The sequence below is a fragment of the Haemorhous mexicanus genome, chromosome 23, assembly GCF_027477595.1.
Source record: "Haemorhous mexicanus isolate bHaeMex1 chromosome 23, bHaeMex1.pri, whole genome shotgun sequence".
NCBI lineage: Eukaryota > Metazoa > Chordata > Aves > Passeriformes > Fringillidae > Haemorhous > Haemorhous mexicanus.
The window spans coordinates 3,404,057-3,428,928 of record NC_082363.1 but is presented as its reverse complement, the minus strand read 5'-3'; the positions used below and the strand labels follow the sequence as shown (position 1 = coordinate 3,428,928).

Below are 24,872 nucleotides of genomic sequence, written 5' to 3'. Positions count from 1 at the left end.
CTGCAAAACTTCTTTTCTTTGACTTATTGAGCATCTCAGCCCTAAAAATTTAGGGTGTTGTTTTCCTCTTCCTGGCAGATTTGCTCTGCAGAAACCAATGGAAGGGAGAAAACCAAGTCCTTAGTTTTGGTCAGCCACTATCCAGGGAGCTGGTGAAATTGAGGGGTTTGACTCCAAAGAGAAAGGGCAGAACTTCTCTTGTGTTTTCACATTTGAGACACTGAAAACAAATCCTTATGGGCTTTGAAAACACAAGTTCCAAAGAGATGAAAGCCCCCAAAATCAAAGTTTGTCAATGATTCAAAAAGCAAGTTCAAGCCACATGCAGCTGTTTCACCTGGGAGTTCTGGGGAGAGTCACTGCTTGATGTGCTGATAACAAAACAGAACATATAAATCAGAAAACTCTTGATATTAATTCTTACTGGCAGCAAGAAACACCTGATCCTGAGACACCACAAAAATTATCTTAATAGAAGAAGGCAAACAAACACTAAAGACCATCTAACACTGGTACTGACAAGTAGGTGGGAGCTGTATTTTAGCAGCTGAACTACATTGCTCTGTTCAAAGCAATCACAAATACATCATTTACTGCATCTAATTTGTCTACTTAAGCAAAGCTGGATTTCCCATCTTGTGAATCAGTGTTATATATATGCAATACAGTCAGAAAGGAGAACTAAACCACCAGCTTTACTACCAAAACATCAGGCAGAAGAGAACTGACACAAATGAGCACACACAGAGCCAGCCATTAACAGGGTACAGAGCTGCCCAGACTAAAGCAGCACGTTCCTAAGAGCTAAATATGGGGGAAAATATAAATCCAGGTCAAGGCTACCTCCAGAACAGCAGACAAGCTATCCCATACTTCTGTGCCTACACAATCAAGTCCAGTGTTTGTATTATTTTGAGGCTTAGGAAACTCTTGGTCTCAAAACATTTCAGCTCTCCTGAACCCCACAATCCCAACAAACCCCACACTCTGCTCTCCCTGGAAATGCAGACCCTGCACTGGCTCCAGCACAGAGCACACTGTCCAAGTGCAGAAGCTGCTTTAACACTGGCTGAAATGCAAGTTTCCAAGCAGTAAGTAGATGTGTTCCTTTACCATGTACCCCCAGGTGCCATCTCAGTCCCCTGTCCTGCATGGAAGGATCTGATCTCCAGGACTGTGTCACCTGCTGCAGGACAAAGCCACCGTGCAAATCTCATCACTGCAGAACCAAACATTCCTGTACCCACCCTGTTCCAGACTGCAAGGCAAGATGCATTCTATTCCCATCTGCATGGCAGTTGTCTTCTGTTCAGTGGGCAGTTTTTCTTTATCTCTTCCACAACCACCCCTCCCTGGGGAGGAGACACCTGCTGATAACAGGCCATGGAATGTCCCTGCATGGCTGATAAGAACTGCAGCATCCCACTGGGAGATGTGAGCCCAGAGGGAGGAGCCAGGCATTCCTACCTGGATAGAATCTGAGATTCTGGAACACCAGCACAGCTTCTCCACTGGATTTCCCAGAGGAGCAGCAGCTGCCTCTTCCCCTGGACCTTCAGAGGCAGACTGCACCCTTCTCCAGGATCCCTGCTCCAGCAGAACCAGCCCTGGCACTGCAGGAGGGCTGAGCCACAATTCCAATGGCACTGCTGCCAGCACCCTGACCCACAGGGTGTCAGGCTGGGCTCTGGCTCTGGCAGTGCTGGTTTGTTTTACTCCATTGTTTATTTTACCTTGTATTTTCTTCCCTAATAATGAACTCTTATTCCCTGCTCCCATATTTTTGCCTGAGTGCCCCTTAATGTAAAATTTACAGCAATTCAGAGGGGTGGGGAGGGTTTACATCCTCCATTTCAGGGGAGGCTCCTGCCTTCCTTAGCAGACTCCTGTCTTTCCAAACCAAGACAACACTCAAACTGCTCCTCACAGCAAGGCCACCTGTGCAGGTCTGCCCTTAGGCCAGATGCCATGCAGTGGAGACAAGGGGAGAGGACATGAAATTAAAAGAGAGGCTCCACAGCATTTTCAGGCTGTTTGAGCTTGCAAATGAAGGCAGGATCACACAGGCCAGAGCTAACATACAGAGACAAACATCAGTGAGCAGGGGCAGCACCACCAACTTCTTTCATCTGTTTCTAACGGAGGGCCATAATCACACCTCCAACACTTTCACAAGTGTGAAAGACTGAATGTATTCCCATCTATCAAGAGACATTTTGCATTCAACATTGGTTCCAACCTGCATCCCCCAGAGGGATCTAACACAGGTTACTCCATCTACAGAATTACCTTTTCTCTGTTTAGAGTGTGGAACAGGCTTGCTGTAATTTATTTCAGGATAAATTAAGGAATGATGTCTTGAGTTTGAAGGCAAGGTAGTAAAAATGTTGAATTTGGCCTATTTGGTATAAAATTTGGCACCTAGGGTTCTACAGTCACTGGTTTAGTTTATTTTTAAATTAGTATTCCCAATAATGGAAATTATGTGACCAGTTCCATTCAGTTGACCCTACAGATACATAACCTAAAGCTAAAGCCATGCTAAGTCATGCTTGCAATATTCCTCTCCTTGTTTAAAAAAGTCTATTCATGCATTTGATTTAATAAATAATGCATTTCATATAAAAGTAAGTGAATGCCAAGAAGCTGCACAAACCAAATTCATTCACCCAAGTTAGTTCCCTAAAGTATGTTTGAGGCAGGAATTTCTGTTTCAGGAAATTCAAAGCAAAATAAAACATCAGTTTTATTGTTTCCAGACATGGGAAGATCAGTCTATAAAGTTCAAACAAATCACACTATGTGAAGTACTTTGGTTTGGTACAATTTAAAAATTCTAAAATGCTTTTTTGGTTTATCTCCAGAAAACTTGGACTAGTAGAGGTAAGCAAAATATGCAACCATTTTAAGACCTTATCTAGCTCATTGATGAATAAAATCTCATTTTAACTTTTTTTTCACATTCAAAGTTACTCTGATGTGCTACACCCTGCAGCTACACACATTGCACTGAGAATAAACTGAATTTTAAAAATTTTTACAAATCACCGAGGTACTCAAGTTTAACACACTAGAAAACTGTGTGTGTCATGTTTTAAATATTTGGAAATAAACATATTTGTGTGACTCCACTGAGCCAGGCCCTTCACAGGCCAATTCCTCACCCTGGCATTCAGAGTTAGTGCTGCACTGCTGCTCACTCAGTTGAGGTGGCAGATGCACCAATGACCCTGCACACTTGACTTTATCCAGCCCCAGCTGGGACACTTCATGCAGCTCTCAGTAGCTGTAAAAGGCAAAAACTGCAAAATCAACACAGTGACTGTACAAACTCAGATCTGTCTATTGGCTGCTCACATAAGCACATGACTATGAAAACTGGGGGAAATCTGTCCAAAGATTTATTTCCATCCACATTGCTTTGTTTCTGAGTTGTTTCCACGTGCTGTGCCCATCCCTTCCCCAGGGCAGTCATGATCCAGAGTGCTGCTGGAGTGGGGTCTGAGCTGAGGGCTGCTGTCTGGTGTCCTGGTTTGCTCTGCTAAACCTCAGGTGTGCAAGTGAGGCAGGTGCAGAAACTTGTCAGTTCTGGCTTCTCTTAACACTCTGGACACTGGGTCCTGGAATCCAAATAAAGAGGATTTTAATCAAAGAATGCCAAAGTGACTTTTCCCATTTTGATGAAGACTGGTGAGTTGAACAGGCTTTTTCCTGTTACTCAGCTCCATTTGATTTTTTGTCTCTGTGCACACCAGTCAGCAGAAGGAAAGCATTTCCCAGTAGTGATAAGGAGATACTCATCCGGGCATTTTTGTTTGCTCAGCCCTCAATAATCACACCTTTTAGAGACGGGGCTGCAATTTCCATTTGTGCAATTCCCAACTGTCACCGTCACATTTTCTGAAAAATCCCTTTCTGTATAATTAAAATAAACTGTGTTGAGCTGTCTGGGAAATCTCAGAGATTTTTCTGTGTTCAGCCTTGGCTGAACTCTGCCCATCTTCAGGGTCTGTTCTTCAGCTCAGGCTACAGCCAACATCTGGCATCACCATTTGTGGTATTTTTGGGGTCCCCCGTGGCAGGAAGGAAATGATGAATCTGACTCCATGTTCTCAGAAGGCTAAATTATTATTTTATGATACTATATTAAAGAATGCTATACTAAACTATGCTAAAGAAAAGAGAAAGGATGCTTACAGAAGGCTTAACAAGATAATAATGAAAAACTTGTGACTCTCCAGAGTCCCAACACAACTTGATCCTGATTGGTCACTAAGAAAAAACAATTCATGTGTTGGATAAATAATCTCCAAACCACATTCCAAAGCAGCAAAACACAGGAGAAGCAATCAGATAATTACTGTTTTCATTTTTCTCTGAGGCTTCTCAGCTTCCCAGGAGAAGAGATCCTGGCAAAGGGATTTTTCAGGAAATATGATGGTGACACCCAACATCTCCTGGGACTCAGAGGCTGTGCTTACCAGATGAGGATAGGGAGAAGGCTTCTCTTCCAGTGAGGCTCTCAGATCCAAACTGCTGAGCAGGGTGCTGCTGGAAGGAACCATGTTTTCCCAGCCAGCCAGACAATGCTGTGAAAAAAGATGGGAATGCTTTTCCCTTTTTTATCTATTGTGGCCTGTTATTATTTAGAAGTAACTTCTGCACAGGGAGGTTTAACTGAGTAATTAATCTATTATTTTTTGAGAAGTTTTACATGAGTTTTTATATATCTATTATTTTTTGAGGAGTTTTATATGGAGTTTTATTTTCAGGAAATACATGAAATCTCAAATAAAGGAGAACTAAACAATTGCCCCCTCTTCCACCTTTCTAAACTGATCTCTCACTTTGAGAACTCAAGCACCTGACCCCTCTGAACCTGTCTCAGCTGACTCATCCAGTTCCCTAAACCACAAAACTAGTCTTCCTCCCACCTCTTCCCTGGAAATCTCCAGGCCTGGGCTAGGTTAAATTAACAATAGTGCCTGCAGCATTGACTACTGGCTGGAATACAGGACCAGCAACACAACAGCAGTTTGAAATCCACCCTTGCCACTACTGATTTTGTGAATACTTGATAGACACTTGCCTTTCAGACTCCCTAAAATCTGTGGAAATAAACACAGGTAACTCTTAGCTATGCTGAGAGGCCAATGCCTGAAACAAGTCAGCCAAATCTCCACAGAGCATTTTCTTTTGTGCAGTGTAAAGCATTGGAAATAAGTCATACACCAAGGCATGAACTCAGAACACACCAAAAGACATCCTGGCTATCTCACTGATGCATATTAAAAATTTTAGTGTAAACTCTGCCAAGGGAATGAGTTCCAGATTCCCTTTCCTTTTGCTATAAAGCCAGGACCAGCTGAGGTTGTGCCTTCAGCAGGAAGACAGAACTTACCGAGGGCAGAGCTAGATCATCTGCTGGCTCAAAGCTCCTCCTGCGATGGGCTCTGTACTTGTGGGCTGGCAAGAGGGCACCCCTGGGAATGCTGACCCTGGAACCACACAAGGGAATCACAGAATCATGAGGTTGGCAGAGACCTCTGAGATCACTGAGTCCAACACCTCAACTAGACTGTAGCACCAAATGCCATGTCCAGTTTTCTTTTAAACACATCCAGAGGTGGTGATTCTACCACCTCTCTGGGAAGAGCATTCCAGTACTTTATTATTCTTTGGGTGAAAAATTTCTTCCTAATATCCAACCTACCCCTTCCCTGAGGTAGCTGGAGACTGTGTTCTCTGGTTCTGTCAGTGCTGCCTGGTGGAAGAGACCGACCCCACCCGTGTACAGCCTCCCTTTAGGGAGTTGTAGAGAGCAATAAGGTCACCTCTGAGCCTCCTCTTCTCCAGGCTAAACACCCCCAGCTTCTTTAAACATTCCTCACAGGGCCTGTGTTCCAAGGAAGTAGGAAGTTGTAGGAAGTAACTGCCCACACCTCTGCCAAGGCACAGGGAATCTGCATGCCTTCCCACTCAGAATCCAAGGGTCTAACCCCAGAGTGAACCATTCTGGATTAGGGCAGTAGACACTTTACAGGTACATTTAGATTCTGGACCAAATTCAGACAAAACATGCTTTTCTCATTGATTTCAGGACTGTTCATGCTTATAGGAAAGATCAGTAAGGAGTTTTTAAGCAAGACATCTCTGCCTTGAAAACAGCAACCTTCTACACAACTGTTGGGATGATCTTTTCTCCTTCACCTGATCAGATTTTCTTCTCTATTGTTTCCTTGAGTTGTGCACATTACAAATCAGGAATTCTTATTTACATGACATGGGTTGGCTCCTCCAGTGTCCCTGGGGGCTGGTGCCTACGTGGGATCTTACACACAGGGCAGGCAGCTTCTGAATCCACGGGGATGGTGAAGAGGCGCTTGTTTAATCCATAGCAGTAAACACCTGCACAGAGCAACAAACCTTCATCAGGGTTCTTGTTTGTCACAAGGTCCCTGAACCCAGCCAAAAAAGCTGTGTTCTATCACAGCACCACATCTGCATTCTATAAAAAGAGCTGCTTCTCCTGAAATATCTTATACATTTCCCGTCCCCAAGTAAATTCCTAAAAAGCAAAACCAAAACTTCAACCTCTTCAACTTAGAAACAGAACATTAGCCAATTACAAGAAACCCTAACAAATTAAAATGACACTGAGAGTGGATCCCTAAAAGACTCTAGTATCTTTGGAGTAGGAGGTTGAATTTGGTTGAAAAGCTGCAGCTGAAACAACACATTCTTGCTGGTCTTGCATGACCTGGTGCTCTCTCAGGTAAAGAGGTAAAGGCAGGTAAAATCTGAATAGTTCTTTATTCACAGAAATTGCATTAGGAAGAAATATGATCTTACACTTATGAGAACCAATTATCAAATCCAGTTCTTGTTCAAGACCTGTGCAATCCAGAGCCTCGGGCCTAAAGAAACACACAAGAAGATCAGTTAGTGACAGAGGGGCTGGCCCTCTGAACAGCACTGCCTCTTCCAAGCACACATGACTGAGAGGTAAATAAAGGCCCTCACAATGTCCTGCTCCAATCAGACTATGCTTAGCATTACTACAGGGATTACTAAGGGACTGAGCATTGCTGCTTCAGCCCTTCCCCATTCCCACTTACTCCAGGTGCTGCTGATGAATACAGGTGTCTCTGTTGGACTGTCGGAACTTGTGCAGCTCAGCAAAGTATTGCTCAGATTTTTCTGTTACTGGAGACTTCGTATCAAGAAGCCCTGAGAACACCAAGGAAAGAGAATGATTTAATGATTTTCAGTGATTTACAGAATTTGGGAAAGTACCAAAGCAAGCCTCACAAGATACAGTCCAAACAAAATAATGACAATGAGAAGGGCAGATCATGACAAGCCAGAGATTTACTGTGGGGTTTGGGTCCCTTACTGCATTCATTCATTCCAGGTATGTGGCATCCCTTCTGACCTCACTAGGCTTTGCCATTTGCTGCCTGAATTCCCACACCACTGCCACCTCACCACTCCAGGTAAGCACAGGTCACTTCTAGTCTGGAGGGGGGCGTAAGACAAAGCTGCAGCCCCTTTGCTGGGACCTGCCCCATTGGCCCTAGGACAGCAGTGCCATCACACACCAAAAGGGTCATAAACTGTGTTTTAACTCTAAATATCACCACATCACACTGAGAACTTTGCTTCAGAGTTGGGATTCACCTGCAATCCAGTCATAGCCCAGCAAAGGATGGGCAGACCAGCTGCTGACAGGTATGGCATCTTCTTCAGGGTCAGGCTGAAAAGTCACATGGCGAGCTTCCTTCTGAAAGAAAACAATTAATAACAACTTCCTAATCACCTGACAGGACATTCAAAGGCACAGCTGAGGAGACAAGCAGAGGCTGTTCAGATGGGACAGCTGTGGCTTAGTTGGAGACTGGATTCCATCTATGCCTCTAGCAGTAATCTGCTCTCCAGCTCTTTGTCTTGTCAATAAATAAAACAGAAAGAGGAGACAGGAACTTGCCCAAGTAAGACAGGATTTTTCAGAGCTTTAAACAAGATGCTGAGCTGCATCACACATTGCCAAAGATAAGGCAACCTGTGCTGCCATGGAGGATGATCACAGCCAGGGCCTGCCCTTCATGCCTGAGGAGACAAACTGTGGAACAGCAGCACTGCACCTGCCTGTTCCCCCTCAGCACGTGGATGAGATATGCAAAAGCCAGACAACACTTCACAGTGAAGTGGTACAGATTTCTGGTCTTTCAGTTCACTGGCTCAGGAAAGCAGGGCCTGAACAAACTGCCAACAGCCCCTGGCTGCTATGGCTGGGAACAGTTCTGACCCCAACTTCCAATCTGCACAGTGGGAACAGGAGAGGTAATGTTCTCCTGGCCCTTCCTCCTCATCATTCTGTTGGCTTAGGAAAATAAGAAAAGCATTGGTTTAACATTTACCTTCACCTCTTTGGATGGAGACATCAGCAAGACTGATTTAGGGCCGTGGGGCTCTCTGATGACCATGTGCTGCTCACCAGCCTCTTTATTTTGCACTCTGCTCAGTGATGGCCCTGGATGACTTTTCTCATGGAAACCATGCAGCAGAGCAGACTGTTTTCTGTTCTCTCCATGTCCCAGGAAGGAGGATTCTTTCTCTGGACTTCCTTGAGCACCACCATCCCCATCCACTCTGGAGATTTCTCTGTCACACATAATGACTGCAGACACTGGCATAACATTCTTTCCTTTCCCAGGAAGGTTGGAATTGAAACCTGCTCCTTCCTGTGTCTTTGCTTGTCGCTGCTGTACCCCTCTGGCAATGCTGCTGTGTTTAGGACATGAACTGAGGGCTGGGCCAGCTCTGGGTTCCACAGACACCATTATTCCAGCTGGAGATTTTACTGCATTGACCTGATGTTCCTTCTGTAAGGACAGACTCTCTTAACACATATCATCACTCAGACTACAAATACCTTTTGTAAGAACATTTCACTCACTAAATCAACCTCTCATTCTAGTCTGTTCACTCCTTTAAATTCCTGCAGGGGAAAAGGAAAAGTCCTTATGTTCTGGAGAGTGTAAGAAAGAGCTAAATGCAGCTTTTCCCAATTTGAAGAACCAGTGAACTTTCAGCCCTTGTGCTCAGAAGAAACAAAAAGATTTTGTTCTACAATGCTCATCCCTATCTTAAAAGAAGAACTTGCCTTTCTTAGGCAGGAACTGATCTCCAAACCCTTTGCCAGAACAGACTGAGAGCACAAAGTAAACAATAACCAAAGGACAGCTACTTTTCCAACAGACTCCATATTCCACACATCACCTTCTAAGAGCTCTTTCATGTCCATGTCTCCTTGACCACACCACACCACACCACAGGCAGAGCTGCTGTCTGCCATAGAGGCCCATTTGCTCCCTGAACTTCTAGCACACACAGCACACATACCACTCTCCTCCATCTCTCAGCAGCTGCACTGCCATGATGAGATGCAGGAAGGAGCTGCTTGCTGGGAAGTCCTTTTCTGATCTCCTCCTGCTTCATTCTCAGCCTCTGCAGAAGGTCCTGGCTGGTCTGGCGCAGCCTCTTCAGGAGCTCTAAATCCATCCTACAAAAACATTTCAATGTAAAGCCAGAAGGAGAGTGAACTACATAAATTCACTACATTAAGTGAAGAAGCAGACACAATTTCAGGGGACTTTTCCTAAAAAATACTTACAGCTGTTGAAATGTTGATTCTTCCTCCTGAGAAATCAGCCAGTCTCAAAACTCCTTATGCTCAGAACCAGCACAAGATTATTTCTCCCCTTGGATAAACTGCCAAATATTTTGCACTCAGAAACTGGGAGCTGACTTAATGGAGAAAAGAAACTCTGAGAGAGGAAACAGTAAACACAAAAAATTCACATCAAAAAGCTAAATAAGAGACACTTGGTTTAGAGGCTGTTATTTAGGACATATTTATGCCATTCTGCTGTAATGTTTTTTTGAAGCATTGACATTTATATTGTGATAATATCAGGATGCTTGTTCAAAATATAACTAATTAACATGAATATATCTGCTACATCCAAAAGAAATACAGAGTCAAAGCTGCATTCCACGTTCCCTGGGCAGCAAGGCTCCAAAAGGCTCAACTATGACTCAGGACTACAGTTCAGGCAATTCCAATCCCACCAGTGAATGAAATTAAATCCCACAAAGGGATGCCCCTTTATTAGAAGAGGGAGGTGAAAAGGAGTTAAAAGATAAACAAATACCTAGTTTGACTGAAAGGCTGTCACACTGTTCAACATCTTTACAATATCACAAGCTCCTCTAAATTTGCAGAAAGTGGATTTTTAAATAAAACAGCTGCAAACCCTAAATCCAGACTCCCACACTGCTTTTGGCTAGACTGATAAATTATGTTCTCAAGAAGACTTTGTGTTTCTCTGGCACCTTTTGTTCTAAAGGATCCCCAAAACCTTCTGCAAAGCTCATCTAATTTGTTTTTGCATCTGCTACCTTGGCAACTGGACATGAGGAATCAAATGCACATGTGATTCAACAGCAGTGGGAGGAATCAAGAGCAGTGCTAACCATCAACAAGCTACAACATCTCTTTGTTACAAAAAATAAGGGAGAGGTGCATTACAAAACTTAAACTAGAAACATCAGTGTTGAGGCACTAAATCTGAGACAATTTGGAAAAACCAGTAGTTCTCACAGCCTTCACAGGACAAAGCTAATAGATTTGATGAGCATCCACTCATCATTGCTTATCAGAAAGCAAATACGCAGAAAATAACATCAGTCAAGGGACTTTCTGGAAGGGTTTTACCAGATGAGGTCCACTCTTGGCATAATCTACAAATCCTTCATGTCCAGCCCCGGGGGCTCAGGTTTATGAAACTGAGCTGTAATCTGAAATCTTTCTGAAAAGGAGCTTCGCCTGCCGCAGTTAATAAACAACGGCTGTGTGGGGAGCTGAGAACTGTCCTCCCTGCGAGGAGGTTGTTTAAACTCCGCGCTGCGTCGGCACAGATGCGCTGGCTCGGACTTCCCGTGCCCACGAGCGAGAGCCCGAGCATTGAGAAATTCCCCTTTCCTATCCGAGAGGCCGGTCCGGCAGCGGCAGAGATCGGTGAACTCTTCCCTCCCTCCCTGGCAGTGCGGGGAGCCCGCGAGTCCGCCCGGCCCTGCGGCTCCGGAGCTGAGGCCTTCAAAGTCCCCGCGCCGGCCCCGCGGTCCCCGGCCCACCTGCGCCGCCCCCGCCGCTCCGGGGGATGCCCGCCCGCTCCGGGAGCCGGGGACTGCCCGCCCAGCTCCAGCCGCCGCTGGGATTCCCCCGGATGGCCCCGGCGCGGCCGTTCGAGCGGGCGGGCCCGCCCCACGGCTCCCGGCATGCGCGGGGCCTGCCCGGCCCGGCCGCGGGAGGCGGGGTAGGGCTCGGGACTGCGCCCTGGTGCGACCCTGAGGGGCCTGGCCCGGCCCGGCCGCGGGGTAGAGCTCGGGACAGAGCCCTGGCGGGACTCTCCGGGCCCTGCCCGGCTCGGGACAGAGCCCTGGTGCGACCCTGAGGGGCCTGCTCGGCCCGGCCGCGGGGTAGAGCTCGGGACAGAGCCCTGGCGCGACCCTCCGGGCCCTGCCTGGCTCGGGACAGAGCCCTGGTGCCACCCTGCGGGCCCTGCCCGGCTCGGGACAGAGCCCTGGTGCCACCCTGCGGGCCCTGCCCGGCTCGGGACAGAGCCCTGGTGCCACCCTGCGGGCTCTGCCCGGCTCGGGACAGAGCCCTGGCACGATCGTGCTCCCAACGCTCTGTGTCGGAAGGGTCGCGTACCCCCAGCACCCCCATAGGCCAAAGGAGTTGTTTTTGAGAGGAAGAGTGGATTTGTCTTTACAAACAAGCTGTGGGGCTGCTGGTAGATAAAACTAGCACTTGGAGAGAAAAGAAACAATGGGAAGGATTCCACTGATTGATGAATGGAAAAAGATATTTGCTTTTACAACTCAACTTTAGGTTTGCTGATATACAAAACTAGACATTGAGAGATGAAAGAAACAATGGGGACGAAAAACCCCTAAATTCCATAAGAATTAAAAGGGAGGGTTGTACATTAGAGGGAAGTCTTTGGGAAATCTCCCGTATCAGGCTATCGGGAAGTCGGAACCTCTCAAATACCTCAGCCAGTGGGGAAAGAGAGAAGGGAAACGTGGCTGGGAAATTGGGATAAAAAGGAGGCTGCGTCCTCCAAATATTGGAGAGATCCCAGGGGAATGCCCCATGGCCTCTGCCTTTATTGGAATGAAGTCAAAGGACTCCTCTGTCTCCTTTTTGGACATAAACCTCTGGGTGTTTATGGATGAATTTTCCTAACATTTTGAAACCTCGTCACAGGAAATCTGGCCTTCTCTAACTCACCCCGTGTAACTTACCAGCTGAGGATACTGATGCACCAGAGTTTCAGATCACCAACTCAGCAGATGCTCACTATTATTTCCTACAATATTCTCAAGAAATCATTGATTCAGTACTGATGATTTCAGTGCAACTAAAACTTCCTATCAGGCAATTCAGTATCATTGTTTTCCTTGTTAATGTTCAAAGTAAGAACACAGAAGAAGGTCACTAGTGTCAAACATACAATTCAGTAACACAAAGCAACACAGCTATACATACTGATGTAAGCTGATATGCTTACACTGGGAGACTGTATCACAACATGCAGGACGCATCAGGAGAAATCTTTTTCCAATTCATTTTTATTTTGGTTTCCATTGTTTACAGCACTGTTACAGGACTAACTCATGCAAATTTATCACCTTAAATACAGCAGAGAAAACTCACTGGTAAGAGTATTCTGAAGAGCTCCATCAACATAATACAACAGGAAAAGTAAGTAGCAGCAATAAGATAAAAGTGCATTTAGCTGACCTTCTTTAAATGGGAGTTTGGGGAAGACTGTTTCTGAAATTACCTGTTTTAAAGAATAGTTTAGCATTCTTTATAAAAATCAGAAGAAAACAAACTCATGATAGTGTTCATTCCTCCACCACTCTCAATTAAAGAAGCACAGCTCTAATTTGTTTCAGAGGAATCCAGCTTATAGGTCTGTCTGTTAAAAGTTTGATTCTCGATCACTTGGGCTTCCAGGACAAGGGTTACACTCACACATGTTAGCAGTTTTGCCTCTGAAAAAGTTCAAGTGGTTCTTTCCCCCATTCTGTAGGTTAGGCTTCAGCTCTGCAGTGAGAATGCCAACAGCACCCGGGCCTGAGCAGCATCACACACAGAGCAGCAGAACACTGGGTTCTAAGAACCCATCAGTCTCTCTTCCATTCACAGATAAGACACTGGCCTCAAGAGCAGCTCATTTATCAGATTTCCCCTGAAGGCCTGCTGAAGAGATAACACTACCTCGTAGTCATGAGCTGCTGAGCAGTAGAACATCATCCTCTGCCTTGACCTGGAATTGACAATATCCTTGTCTATTAGGAACATGCTGAGTGTTTTAACTCAATGGAACAGAACATAGCTTATTATAGCTGTGTATGTGACAGCTTGAGAGACTGAAGATTCAAATTTATTCAACCAAGACCTGTAGCAGAGTAAGACTAGATGATTCCACTTACTCCAATATACTTCACCACATGCTCAGAGTACCCACTTCAAAAGCAAGGACTCGAATTTCTTCCTTGCTCGTTCTCAGATTTGATCAAATCTATATTCCCATCCTGGTGGATGCCTGAGGAACCCAGTCAAGGTCAAAAAAACCTGATAGAAAGAGCTTTCAGTTTGAGTTGGAGTCAAAGCTTTCTACTGGAAGGGAAAGGTTTGTTTCCTTTCTGCATTCTAGGGATGTCTCACCACCAGCTCCTACACAATCAAGATACCCCAAAGTCTTTCTGCAAATCTCAGAACAGCCTTACCTAAGAAGTACTTACTGACATTTCACTATTTGTACTCCCTCAGGTTTTAAGCAGCTACTTTCTGCAAGTTCCATGATATGAAAAACATGGGACTTATCACAGGCACATATATTCACACCTGAGCATGAATGAGAAATCCTAAAGCCATTTTCAAGGGAAAAGTCTCTTTGTCAATATGATAAACACCCCACTGCTCAGTAGTTCTGAATTCAGCTGGGACCTGCTCAAAGACAGCCCATATTCTATGTGTGTGATATTGTCACTAACCTCAGAACTACAGGATCTGATTCTGGATTCCTCAGATATTTTGTAGGCAACAGAAAGATTATAACCAACACATGGCAAAATACTGACCTACAGGGAAAAAAAAGAAGCTTGCAGTAGAGGAACTTAATCCTACTCAAGCTCCTAAAATCAGCCAGAATTTGTTCTCTGCCAATTCCAACTGGAAGAGACTCAAGTCCTTACAATTCCCAATTATTATATTCCAAATGCATCAGAGCAAAACTCAACAATTAATTTCATGTATTTGCAAATAAAGAATGCATTTAAAAAACTAAGTTGCTTTAAGCCATTCTTGCCCTGGCATGAACTACAAGAGCCACAACTCCCCCCACCCCAGAGGAGCTGTACTTGCCAGCATGTTCTGATACTTTTAACAGAAGAGAAACATATCAAATCCTATTGCTGCCCAGACTGTACATGCTGTGGGAACTCTACATGAAGCAACATCTCTTACAGCGTGTAATCCACATGCTGTTCTTGTGGCCAAACAGTGGTAATGGAATTCCACAGGCCTGCTTCCAGAAAGACAGCTGTGCTTTTCCAAAAAAAAACCCCACATTCATCAACTGAGCTCATAATGCAGTGCTGTACATTGTGTCAACTGGCTTCTCTTTCCTAGTTTTCTTCTTCAACAAGCTGCCAACTTATCAGCACTATCTCCTTCACAGAACTAGTTCTGTCTTTGCAAACTATTTGTCCATGATGGGAAATGGGCCAGACTGTGTTGCTGAAGAGCTCTTAAGAGGAAGAAACGAACTCCAAATTCACTAAGCTCAGCAAAGCAAAATCTTAATCCCTCTTGCTCCAGAGGAGAACTGGGTTTTGTTCACAGGTTTAAGCATCCTGAGAGCAATAAACCTTTCTATGCAGTGACACTGTGATTTTCTGTTATGTTCTAGAATAACGGAATGTTAACCTCAGAGACAAGCCTGTGTGGGCTATAAATGCTTTGTGAAACCACAACCATGTCTGTGTGCATGGGATCTGTGTTTAGTCAAACAGCTGCTTGTCACACATACGTCAACCTGGGGCTTGGAAGTCAAAAGTTCTGTCTTTATGAAGTAAAACAAATGACTCCATAAAGATGTGTCAGAATAACTTTTAACCTGATAAACATTTGCTTGATTGCTTCAAATTTGTTTAAAGCAAAATAAAGGACAGTAAAAGCCCCCTGTAAATGTATAAAGCACACACTCCTCCTGAAGTAGCCTGGTCTCACAAGGAAAAAGAAGAGTTATTAACAGGTAGTGTTTAGAGGTGGGACACAGAACAGGGAAGCAGAATCCTACTGTTCACACAGCAACTGGAAACACAGCAATTTGCTCTTGCTCATTCCCTTTAGGGAATTCCATCACCCACCATGTTCTCTGCAGTAATTAAGAGAGCACTGAAGGAAAACTGTTGTTTTTCTCTTTTTCTCACACTATCTGCTTTGCTGCAGATACTGATGTGTGAACATGTTGAGCTCGCTGTCAAGCCAACCTGCTTTGTTCCTGCAAGGACAGAAAGTCTTGTTAGGTGAATGAAACAGCTCTTCCCAAGGCAGTCAGAAAGAAGTGCAACAAAAATGAGTACACAGCAAGGCATGGAGTGCCAGAGGTTCATCCAAAAGGCTGCTGCCATTCCTTTGCAGGTCAAGAATGCTTGCCTGCTGTCAGTCCCTAAGCTTTGAGGTTTAAACAGAGATTTTGGGCACAACTTCACATTGGTCTTACTGCGTAGGTAAGGAATGTTTGAAAGTCTTCCCAACAGCCTCTGCAGGGTAAAGAAAGCAAGACTGGGTACAAAGGTGATGGCAAGACTTTTTGCATAAATTTATAAGGGCTGGAAGGAGTTTGTGGGAGTGGAAGACTGTATGTTTTCAAAAATGGGAAGGAACTGTAATTCCAAAAAAAATAAAAAACAGGAAGAAAAAGGTGCTTTGTGAGGCAGAAGCTTTCAATGACTGTCAACAGTCCATAGGAAAGTACCTACTGAAAGGGAACACGACTTCTAGGGAAAAGTGCTGACACCTGCACATTGAGTGCTATGACACAGACAGAATGAACTCTAAGCTACAGTTCATATGAATATCCTGGGGCAGTCACATGAAAAACAATTGTATGGAATAATCAGATCTCACCTGAGCAGTTTTGCTTTGCTCTGCAGTGAATCCAAAACTTCTATTTTTTTATTCATGGCAGAAATTTCTTGCTCAAGATTCTCCCGTGTGACATCCACTTGCTGACACAAATGAGCAAACGTTCCAGCAAGCTCTCTATGAAACAAGAAGAGCTGAGTATAATGGAAAGTAAGATCAAGCAGCACATTCAAGGAATAAATCCCTTTGATGAATAGGGATGATGGTACCATGACTCAGACACTCATCTTTCCACTTCTGCACAAGAATATGTCAGAGCATTTTGATTTGAGATATGGAAGCATATTAAGACTAATGCCTAACAGCGCCCAAACACTGCATATTCAAAATAAAAGTAATATTATTTTAAAACATGTGTCATTACATTTTTGAAAATCTGGAATTGAGCATGAATAGAAGGAATAGCACTAAAAAACCCCAAACAGCAGATTTCCAAGAGGTGTTAGCTCAAGGGAACTCACTGCTGGACTTGGTGGCTGCAGTTGGAGCCCGTGTAGCTGACGATGAGCTGCAGTTTCTCCCCAGCATACTCCACAAACTGCCTCTTGAAAGCTCTTTCCTTTGCCCTGGTGGTCCAGGTGAGGCGCTCGTACACATAGAGCAGCCCATAGAGGCCAAATGAGAGAGCAATCAGTCTCCAACCCACAGCCTTCCAGACCTGAAGAAGCACAAGGATAAACAAATTACACCATCATCATCTCAGACTGATATTCACTCCCAACAATGGTGCATAGAGCATTGCAAAATCAGCTCACTATACTCAAACAGAAAATCCAAGGAGAAAATAGGTAATAGGAAATAGAAAACCCTATCTGTCAACAGCAAATAGCTACAGGATTTGGCAGTGCAAGTGCTTTTTACATCAGTGCTCCAACTTGAGTTATAAAAATGCTACCTAGAATGCACACATACCACACCACCAACCACGATGATCCCCATGGAAGTTCGGGAAGTTAAAGAGGCCAGTCCAGTCACCATGGACACCATGAGTTCTTCCTGGGTCATAGAGCCCTGAGGCAAAGGAGGCAGACTGGGATTTGCTGGTGTTAAAGGGCGCTGAACCTAATTAGAAAAGCAGGGACAAAACAAAATCAAAGAAGAGAATAAAAGGAGGGGAACTACTGCTCTTCCCACCAAAGGAACTTGAGCAGCCATTGAAATAATGAGTATCTACCCCAGTCACTCAATGAGGCACTCTACCTGGTCATTATAGCCCAACAAGGCCCGACGACCATTCTTTGGTCCCAAAAATCTGTTCACCAGCATTGTCCATCCAAGAGAGAAATGGAATTCTATGTCCTCCTGGAAGTCGGCACAAAGCTTGTCACAGTTCAGATCATAGCTGAGCCTGAAGCACTGCCGGGGAATTAGCATGTCTATCTGGCCCCGCACAGAGACTGGGAGGAGGGGTTTTAAACCATCTACACAGAGAGAAAACAAAAACATGCAAAAAACAGCTGCTGAGTTCACAAGAATTAACCGGTCTTGTATTCTATAATCAAGGTGCTTATGGCTTGTTTCATGCTCTACAGGCAGTTTATAAGCCAAGCATGTTGCAAAGTAAGAGATGCATTATCAATTATTATTCAATTCTTGGTTTTTTCAGACCAACCCAGAAGGAAATCTTTCCATGGACCCTCCAAAATCCTTATAGGTAGCTGGTGAAGTTTACAGATTAGCAAGACCTTGGAAAACAAAATCTGAAGCCCAGTTCTTTAGGCACCATGGTCCCATATTCAGACAGGCACCTAGCTCCAAGTAATTTGTATTTCATAAGGATTTGGTGTGAGAATCTCCCAAATTTCACCACAGTTCCACTCTGTCATGAGGATTACACTGTGACTGTACATTTTCATTAGGAAATCACTGCATAAGTTCAGACACAGAACTAGTCCTCCACACAACAGCATTAGTCATCAAGATGGAAACTAAGATGGTGTCAGCTGCACATCAGTCATTGGATTAATGAGAAACCCAGAACATTTACCTAGTTATTTCACATTGCAATTCAAGGGAAGAGAAAGGGCAGTATTGCCTGTGGAACTGACCTATCATTTCTTGCTGCACTGTCTGCAGGGAAGTTGTGATAGCACTGGAGCAACGATCTGACATGTTACGGCCCAGGCCTTCCTCGATGTGTTTATGCAGCTCCTGACAAACAAAGAAAGGGTTATTAAGGTTAGAATAAACATAGCTAAGATGCAGGCTGAAGGTGCTAGAGCTTGCTAGTTAAAAAAACCCTCCCAAAACAGGAGCACACAATCTGTCTGCCCAGTGTTCTAACATTAATATCATACCTCCCCCCATTTTTCAGTGAAGGGGATGAAAAGGCAAATTAAAAAAAAAAAAAAATCTCACATAGACTCTTTAGTTCAGGAAAAGTTCTGTTCAATCTATATAATATGATATATAATGTGTATCAGTTGATTACTGAGATTATTAGAAACCTAAAGCTTTAGCTCATACCCAAGTTGGACGATTAAGATGTCTAACAATGAGCTGGCATAATTACTCAGAGCTAAAAAAGGTCTCTTAAACTGCTTAAGCAAACATCACTTACATTCTTGTACACTTTAAGAACTACTTGAGATGGGTGGAAGTCTGCTTGGTATTCATCTACCAACACTGAGAGCCGTCTGATTTCTTCTGCCATTGCATTTGACACCTAGAAAAATAGCACAGAAGAGAAAATAGAGCTTCTGAAAGCTTTTCTCCTCTTCCCATATGTAACTCCCACATTTTTAGTACTTCAAAGCTTTGTCAGCACTGTGCATTTTCCCCACCATGCTGGGAGCTGTTTCAGACAATCCAGTTTTCCACAGACACTCCTCCTTACCTGCCTCTCCACCTCTTCAGTGATTTGTTTGATTTTCCGCTTGTAGTCTTGAGTAAGGAGCTCCAGCTGTTTGTCAATAAAACCTAGGCGATCCTGACGATCCTCTCGCATTTCCAGACAGTAAACTCTGGTGAAAAAAAAAACCCAGTCCATCAAAATGCCAAATAAATGCATTTTTGATCTATAAATATATTTGAATTCCAGAAATAAGACAGATTTTCCTGCCCAGTAACAAAACACGTCAATATCTGTACACATTACACAGTCATGGCACAGGACAAAAATAAGGTCTTTTTCCCAATACTTCCATAATTCATTAGAACTGAGACCAATACATGTCCTTCCTGCTCTCACACACGCTGGATTCTGCTTTGCATTTCCAGTCCTCATGTTCCCTGACATCTCTCCCAGAATACAAACTGCAGTTATGCAAACACCAGCCCAGCTCTCACCGCTGCTCCTGGGCAGCAACATGCACGGAGTCCATGATGAGACGAACATCCTCCGCAATCTGCTTCGCTCTCACTGTATGCTGCTCGAATTTTGTTTTTACTGCTGACTGTGAGATACATTCCTGTATACAAAAAGCAGCCCAAGATTAGAAGCAGGCAGAACCATACTAACACAATTTCTCCTTCCTGTACAATCAGTTTCCAAAATATGTCCCCACAAGTGCCAGTCTTTCAGGAGTAAAACCTAACCAAAAGGTCAGCACACATAATGCTTACCTCAAACCTTCTCTCGAAGCTTTGAAATTCAAGCATTCTTACTTGAAATCCATCTGCCAATGCTCCACCTGAGAGAAGGAATGCACAAAATAACCACTCAAATTTTGAAAAAGCAATCAGATGTTGGACATCAAGAAATGCTCTTGCTTTACACTGAAGCCAATGTAAAAGTGCTACTAAGCCACCCCTTCTGTTGTGATTGCCTTATTAATAATGTGGCCTACCCCAGTTTTTTACATTTTTTGAAACAAGATACTCTCTATTTTCATCTGTGTAAGTCAACGGAAAGTTTCTGCTAGCTTTCCTCACCTCCTTCTGGCATCCCTTGAGCCCTCTGAATCCTGGCATTCAGCACTTCTTTTGCAGACACAAAGAAAATTCGATCCCCTGCCTGGGCTCGATCCACCACACCCAGCTCATCCACCAGGAAACTGGTACAGCGCTCCATGTGCTGCCGGCGCACCTGAGGGACAGCCACCAGAAACCACACGTGCAGTTAAATCCACCTTATCCATCTCTTAAAGGTTAGAACAGGCACCCAAGTGCCCTCTGCTGGTCTAAGCTACCAAAAAAGCATGGAAAAAAAATTTGTTATTTTATGGACTTTTCCAGAGGTTTTCTAAAGCAATCTAACTTCAAAGGGCCCCTGTAAGACTCTTGATTTCCTCCTCAAAATTTCAAGGGTCATGTCCTGATCACTAGTCTATGTTCCGTCGAGTCTCCACACTAAGGTGATAAAAATCCAACCTGTAAAACCATCACGCACAGCACTGATTGTATCCCCAAGGACCAGAGTCAGAACAGACTCCATAATATCCACGCAAAGAGAACTAGTTTAAATATTTAAATACATCACAAACCTCTTCCATGTATTCTGGTTCAGAGGCAGATGCATCCCAACGGTTATTTAAAATAAATATATTGGGTCGAGATAGACGTTCATTCACCTTGTGAAAGAACTGCTTCTCCTAAGGAAAATTAAACAAAACCTCTGTAAATTAATAGGTCAAATATTTTTAACCTTTAGCCAAATTCATTGAACAAGTGGACTTGCACATACAGTTTGCATCAATGTTGATTCCGAATTTGCCACCAGAACAAATACATCAGCATCAAGACAGAACTTGTCAATCCAGCTGTCCAGCTCTGTGGTTACATCAATGCCAGGGCTAGAAATAAAGAGAAATGAGATATTATTGTGCTGTGAATACAGCAAAACCAGAATTTAGAAGTTAGTAAAAGCTTTTCAGAGCATTAATTTCCCATGTCTGAGCTACACTGCCTTGAGGTGACAGAGTACAGGCTAAAAGGAAGTAATGATCAAGAAAATCTCACTCTTAATAACAGCAAGGGACTTTGGTCACTGTCTTGGAATAGAACAGGGTCAATTCCCTTGAGGTTTGGTAAATATAATTTGAAAACATTTCCATAATTAGTATGTGATAAGCAGGAAAGGAAAGAGAGCTATTTCTCACCTGTCCATCAGCACCAGGTCGTCCTTTAAGAGAGAACATTTGGAATTGGGCCACATTACACTGACTAGGCTGCCAGCATTCAGATGTTCATCCTGATGAAGGGCATGAGCCAGCTGGTTCACGGTCTATGAAAAGATGGAAATAACATTTCCTGTTTGCCAAGATCCACTAACACACTTATCTTCCCTTCAGGGCTGTTCACAGACAATTTGAGATAAAGCCCAAGTTCAAATTATTTTCTCTCTGGAAGGTTTTCTACATAAAAACCTTCTTGAGTGTCCTAGAAAAAAGGCAACTGCTAATGAGAGTTTATGAGAGATTTTTCCTGTCAGGAAAGGATACTGAGGAATTACCAGGAAGTCTGTGATTCTGTCAGTTATACAGAGCTCAGAACTTCCTGAGTCATTGTTCCCTGCTATCACTGACAAATACAACATATCATCTCTTCCATAAAACGAACAAGTCCCTGTTCTGCAACCTGCTTCATTCCTTACTGCCTACAAAGACTCATCCTTCATCTCCACTCCTTTAATGACTAAAATCCTTAACTGTGAAATTTAGGTTTTTTTCTTTCCTTTTCTGACATTTCTGAAGAGCTCTTATCCTAACCTTATGCTTAAGGAAATTGTACCTTAACACTCTTCTTTTCCTCTGAACCTTCAGTCAGCAGGAAAGCCTCATGTCCATCTGTCCCTTCCACGCGCAGGAAGCAGTTAGTGGTGTGTCCAATTCCTGAAGGGAGAACTTTGTCCCACAGCATGGCATTTATCACAGTGCTCTTCCCATTGCTTGTTCTGCAGGCAGATTAAGGACAGTGTTTCAGGCTTCCAAGAGCCATTTTGATGTTACCAAAGCAAGTTCTATACAGCCAAGCTGTATCAGAGCCATTAACAATTTAGGTGCTAGAGGCAACCTACAAAAAGACTTTTCTATTTCCCTATTTAAAGAATTCTTCAAATTGAAGAATTATGTGATACAATACTTGTTTCCAATTTACAAGAGCACCTGGATCAGGGACATTACAAGCAAAAGCTAAAGCACCAGTATTTATATAAGTATTTTTCACTGGCTGCAATGCTCAAATGCTTTACTGAATGGGGAGTGTAGGCAACCCAAGCATGTGACTCACCTCCCAAAAAAAGCAACTTTCATATGTCGTCTTGCCAACACTTCACTAATACCACTGACTTTTGACAGGTAGCCTTTGACTTCCAGTACCTGCTCTTCTGTGGTGACAGGATCAAGCTCTGCATTCTTGTGTGTTTCTAAAATCAAAATAGATCATGTCTCTGAATGCCAGAAGCCATCTGGGTCAGAGCTGGGTGAAATCCCTCTCTGTGATGGTACCACTTAACATTTATCTGTGTCCCACAGCTCACATGGGCGCTCTTGACATAGGCAATGACACCCTGAAGCAATTTTACTATAGGATTTATCAAATGGACTCATTTGTGTATCTCATAACAGTTCATTCTCAGGCCTGCCTTGAACAGAACAGCCAACAGTGCAAACAGGCCAGCACCCTTAGAGATAAAATCTGGCTGTGCCTTAAGCTGTTAAAGCCAATTAGTGGTGTATGTTACATGTCAGTAGCAATGATGTGTCCAGGCAAGAACAGTGAAAGGATTATAGGCAAAAAATACCTCCTGGGGTTGTGTAATTAATTAAAAATCTCCCAAACACAAAAACCAAGCATAGCTCCCTAACTTGCTCAGTTTCTTAAGATGCATGAACTTCACATCTTCAAATATGACCTGAACTCCACCCAAATTCAACAATTTTTGGTTTTTCTTACAAACATGAATACATAAACAGACATGCATGTATAAATAAACACAGATTTAGCAGTTCTGTTGAACTGAGGGGGTTGGTGTGTTTTGGGGAAATCATTTGTAGGCAGAGCACTGTTACACACTCATAGTTCAAGAACTCAAATTACCTTCTAGGAACGAGGAGCTCTCGTTGATGTATGCAGCCAGCTGTTCAAAGATCCCATTGATTTTCTTCTTTGCAGTGACAAAATGTTTAAGTGGAGAAGCATTTACCTCAGCCATGTGTCTTTTATCCTTCTTCACTGCAACTATTGAGTTGGAACGAGTAAACAGCAGGGACATTGCGCTACAGGGAAAAGTCCAGCAAAGACCAGTGTCACCAAGTGTCAACACCTGTCCAAGGGGTGTAGGGACAGGATAAGGGGAAAAGGCTTTCCATGTACAGAGGGCAGGGTTAGATGGCATACTGGGAAGAAATTCTTCCCTGTGAGGATGGTGAGGCCCTGGCAAAGGTTTCACAGAGAAGCTGTGGCTGCCCCATCCCTGGAAGCGCTCAAGGCTGGGTTGGACAGAACTGGATCCACCCTGTCTGGCAGAAGGTGCCCCTGCCCATAGCAGGGGGTGGAACTGGATAATCTTTAAGGTCCCTCCCAACACAAACCATTCTGTGACTCTGTGATCCAAGCAAGCATCTTTACAAGAACTAGATAAATATGCATTTTAAGGACTATCTTCTGTCTTTCATAAAGAAATTGTACCACTTTATACAACTCATGCATCAGGAAAAAACCCAAAACTCTTTCTTTCTCCTTTCCAATAAACAGGCTCGCAGGGATCACTCCTCCCCATCCTCTCCTTACTTTCAGGATGAGTTACGTTTTCACAAGTCACGCATGGCCAGCTTGAGGCCCTCTCGAAGACAACTGGCAGCAGTTTTCCCTGCCTTCTCCCTCGCCCCGGCCGCACTCGGTCCCGCAGCTCCTTCAGCGACGCCGAGTCCAGCCGGTCTCCACCCCTGTGGCAGAGTGACCGCAGATGATGGACAGAGCCTACCGAGCTCCGCCGCCACGGGCTCTGCTCCCCCGCCAGTCCGGTGTGCCCGGAGAATGCCCCCGGCCCTGTTCCCCCGCCATCCCCGTGTGCCTCAGGGATGCTCTGGGCCCTGCTCCCCGGCCATCCCCGTGTGCCTCAGGGATGCTCTGGGCCCTGCTCCCCGGCCATCCCCGTGTGCCTCAGGGATGCGCTGGGCCCTGTTCCCCCGCCATCCCCGTGTGCCTCAGGGATGCTCTGGGCCCTGTTCCCCCGCCATCCCCGTGTGCCTCAGGGATGCGCTGGGCCCTGTTCCCCCGCCATCCCCGTGTGCCTCAGGGATGCGCTGGGCCCTGCTCCCCCGCCATACCGGTGCCCGCAGAATGCGCTGGGTTGACGCCCTGGGCGGACGCCGCCTCCCCTCAGCCCTCAGGGGCGGGAGAAAAGGGCGGGAAGCGCCCTCCTCGTGCCCCCTCAGGACCCTGCCCCAGCGGATCCGACACTCACCCGTCCCTACCCTTGTCCCTATCCCTGCTCCTCCGGAGGCGACCCTCGGAGAGACTAGGCCGGCCTGGAGCAGCTGCCAGGTCCCCACGGCCCGGCCCCGCCCGTGGCTCACCTTCACCGCCGCTCCCGCACGGCCGCCATGTCACCCCGCGGCGCCGTCGCCCGGGAGGTGCGGGGAGGCGTGCGCGTCATCGGCGCGCGCCGCGCGCGGGGCACGCCGGGAGTTGTAGT

The 24,872-nt window shown here is 44.8% G+C and overlaps 2 protein-coding genes across 5 annotated transcripts in view; both read right to left on the bottom strand.

Moving 5' to 3' along the window:
- The window catches only part of MIIP (migration and invasion inhibitory protein), a 37,775-nt gene extending 26,417 nt beyond the window's left edge, over positions 1-11,358 (bottom strand). The window contains exons 1-11 of one of the 3 annotated variants that reach the window (XM_059866638.1): positions 11,200-11,358; positions 9,677-9,830; positions 9,406-9,565; positions 8,421-8,885; positions 7,681-7,780; positions 7,119-7,230; positions 6,853-6,917; positions 6,279-6,408; positions 5,402-5,498; positions 4,482-4,589; positions 3,380-3,620 (exon numbers count right to left, since the gene is read on the bottom strand). In XM_059866638.1, the coding sequence (XP_059722621.1) occupies positions 3,549-3,620; positions 4,482-4,589; positions 5,402-5,498; positions 6,279-6,408; positions 6,853-6,917; positions 7,119-7,230; positions 7,681-7,780; positions 8,421-8,885; positions 9,406-9,564 (1,308 nt within the window). In that variant the 5' untranslated portion in view covers position 9,565; positions 9,677-9,830; positions 11,200-11,358 and the 3' untranslated portion in view covers positions 3,380-3,548. Of the gene's footprint in view, positions 1-3,379; positions 3,621-4,481; positions 4,590-5,401; positions 5,499-6,278; positions 6,409-6,852; positions 6,918-7,118; positions 7,231-7,680; positions 7,784-8,420; positions 8,886-9,405; positions 9,566-9,676; positions 9,831-11,199 lie in introns of those variants that run through there. The other 2 variants (XM_059866637.1, XM_059866636.1) reach the window with 2 other exon arrangements.
- Positions 11,359-12,684: 1,326 nt separating this feature from the next.
- MFN2 (mitofusin 2) lies at positions 12,685-24,848 on the bottom strand. Of its 2 annotated transcripts, none has more exons than XM_059866632.1 (19): positions 24,754-24,848; positions 23,966-24,120; positions 23,273-23,451; positions 22,463-22,598; positions 21,965-22,127; positions 21,334-21,458; positions 20,919-21,027; positions 20,719-20,826; positions 20,168-20,321; positions 19,859-19,926; positions 19,583-19,704; positions 19,131-19,257; positions 18,855-18,959; positions 18,343-18,445; positions 17,495-17,715; positions 17,207-17,356; positions 16,756-16,952; positions 16,277-16,411; positions 12,685-15,647 (listed from the first exon to the last, which is right to left on the bottom strand). In XM_059866632.1, the coding sequence occupies exons 3-19, from the start codon at positions 23,445-23,447 to the stop codon at positions 15,578-15,580; spliced, it is 2,268 nt and encodes a 755-aa protein (XP_059722615.1). In that variant the 5' UTR covers positions 23,448-23,451; positions 23,966-24,120; positions 24,754-24,848; the 3' UTR covers positions 12,685-15,577. The 2 variants fall into 2 exon arrangements, with proteins under 2 accessions (XP_059722615.1, XP_059722616.1); XM_059866633.1 differs by having other exon boundaries at positions 24,642-24,798.
- Between the last annotated feature and the right edge of the window lie 24 nt (positions 24,849-24,872).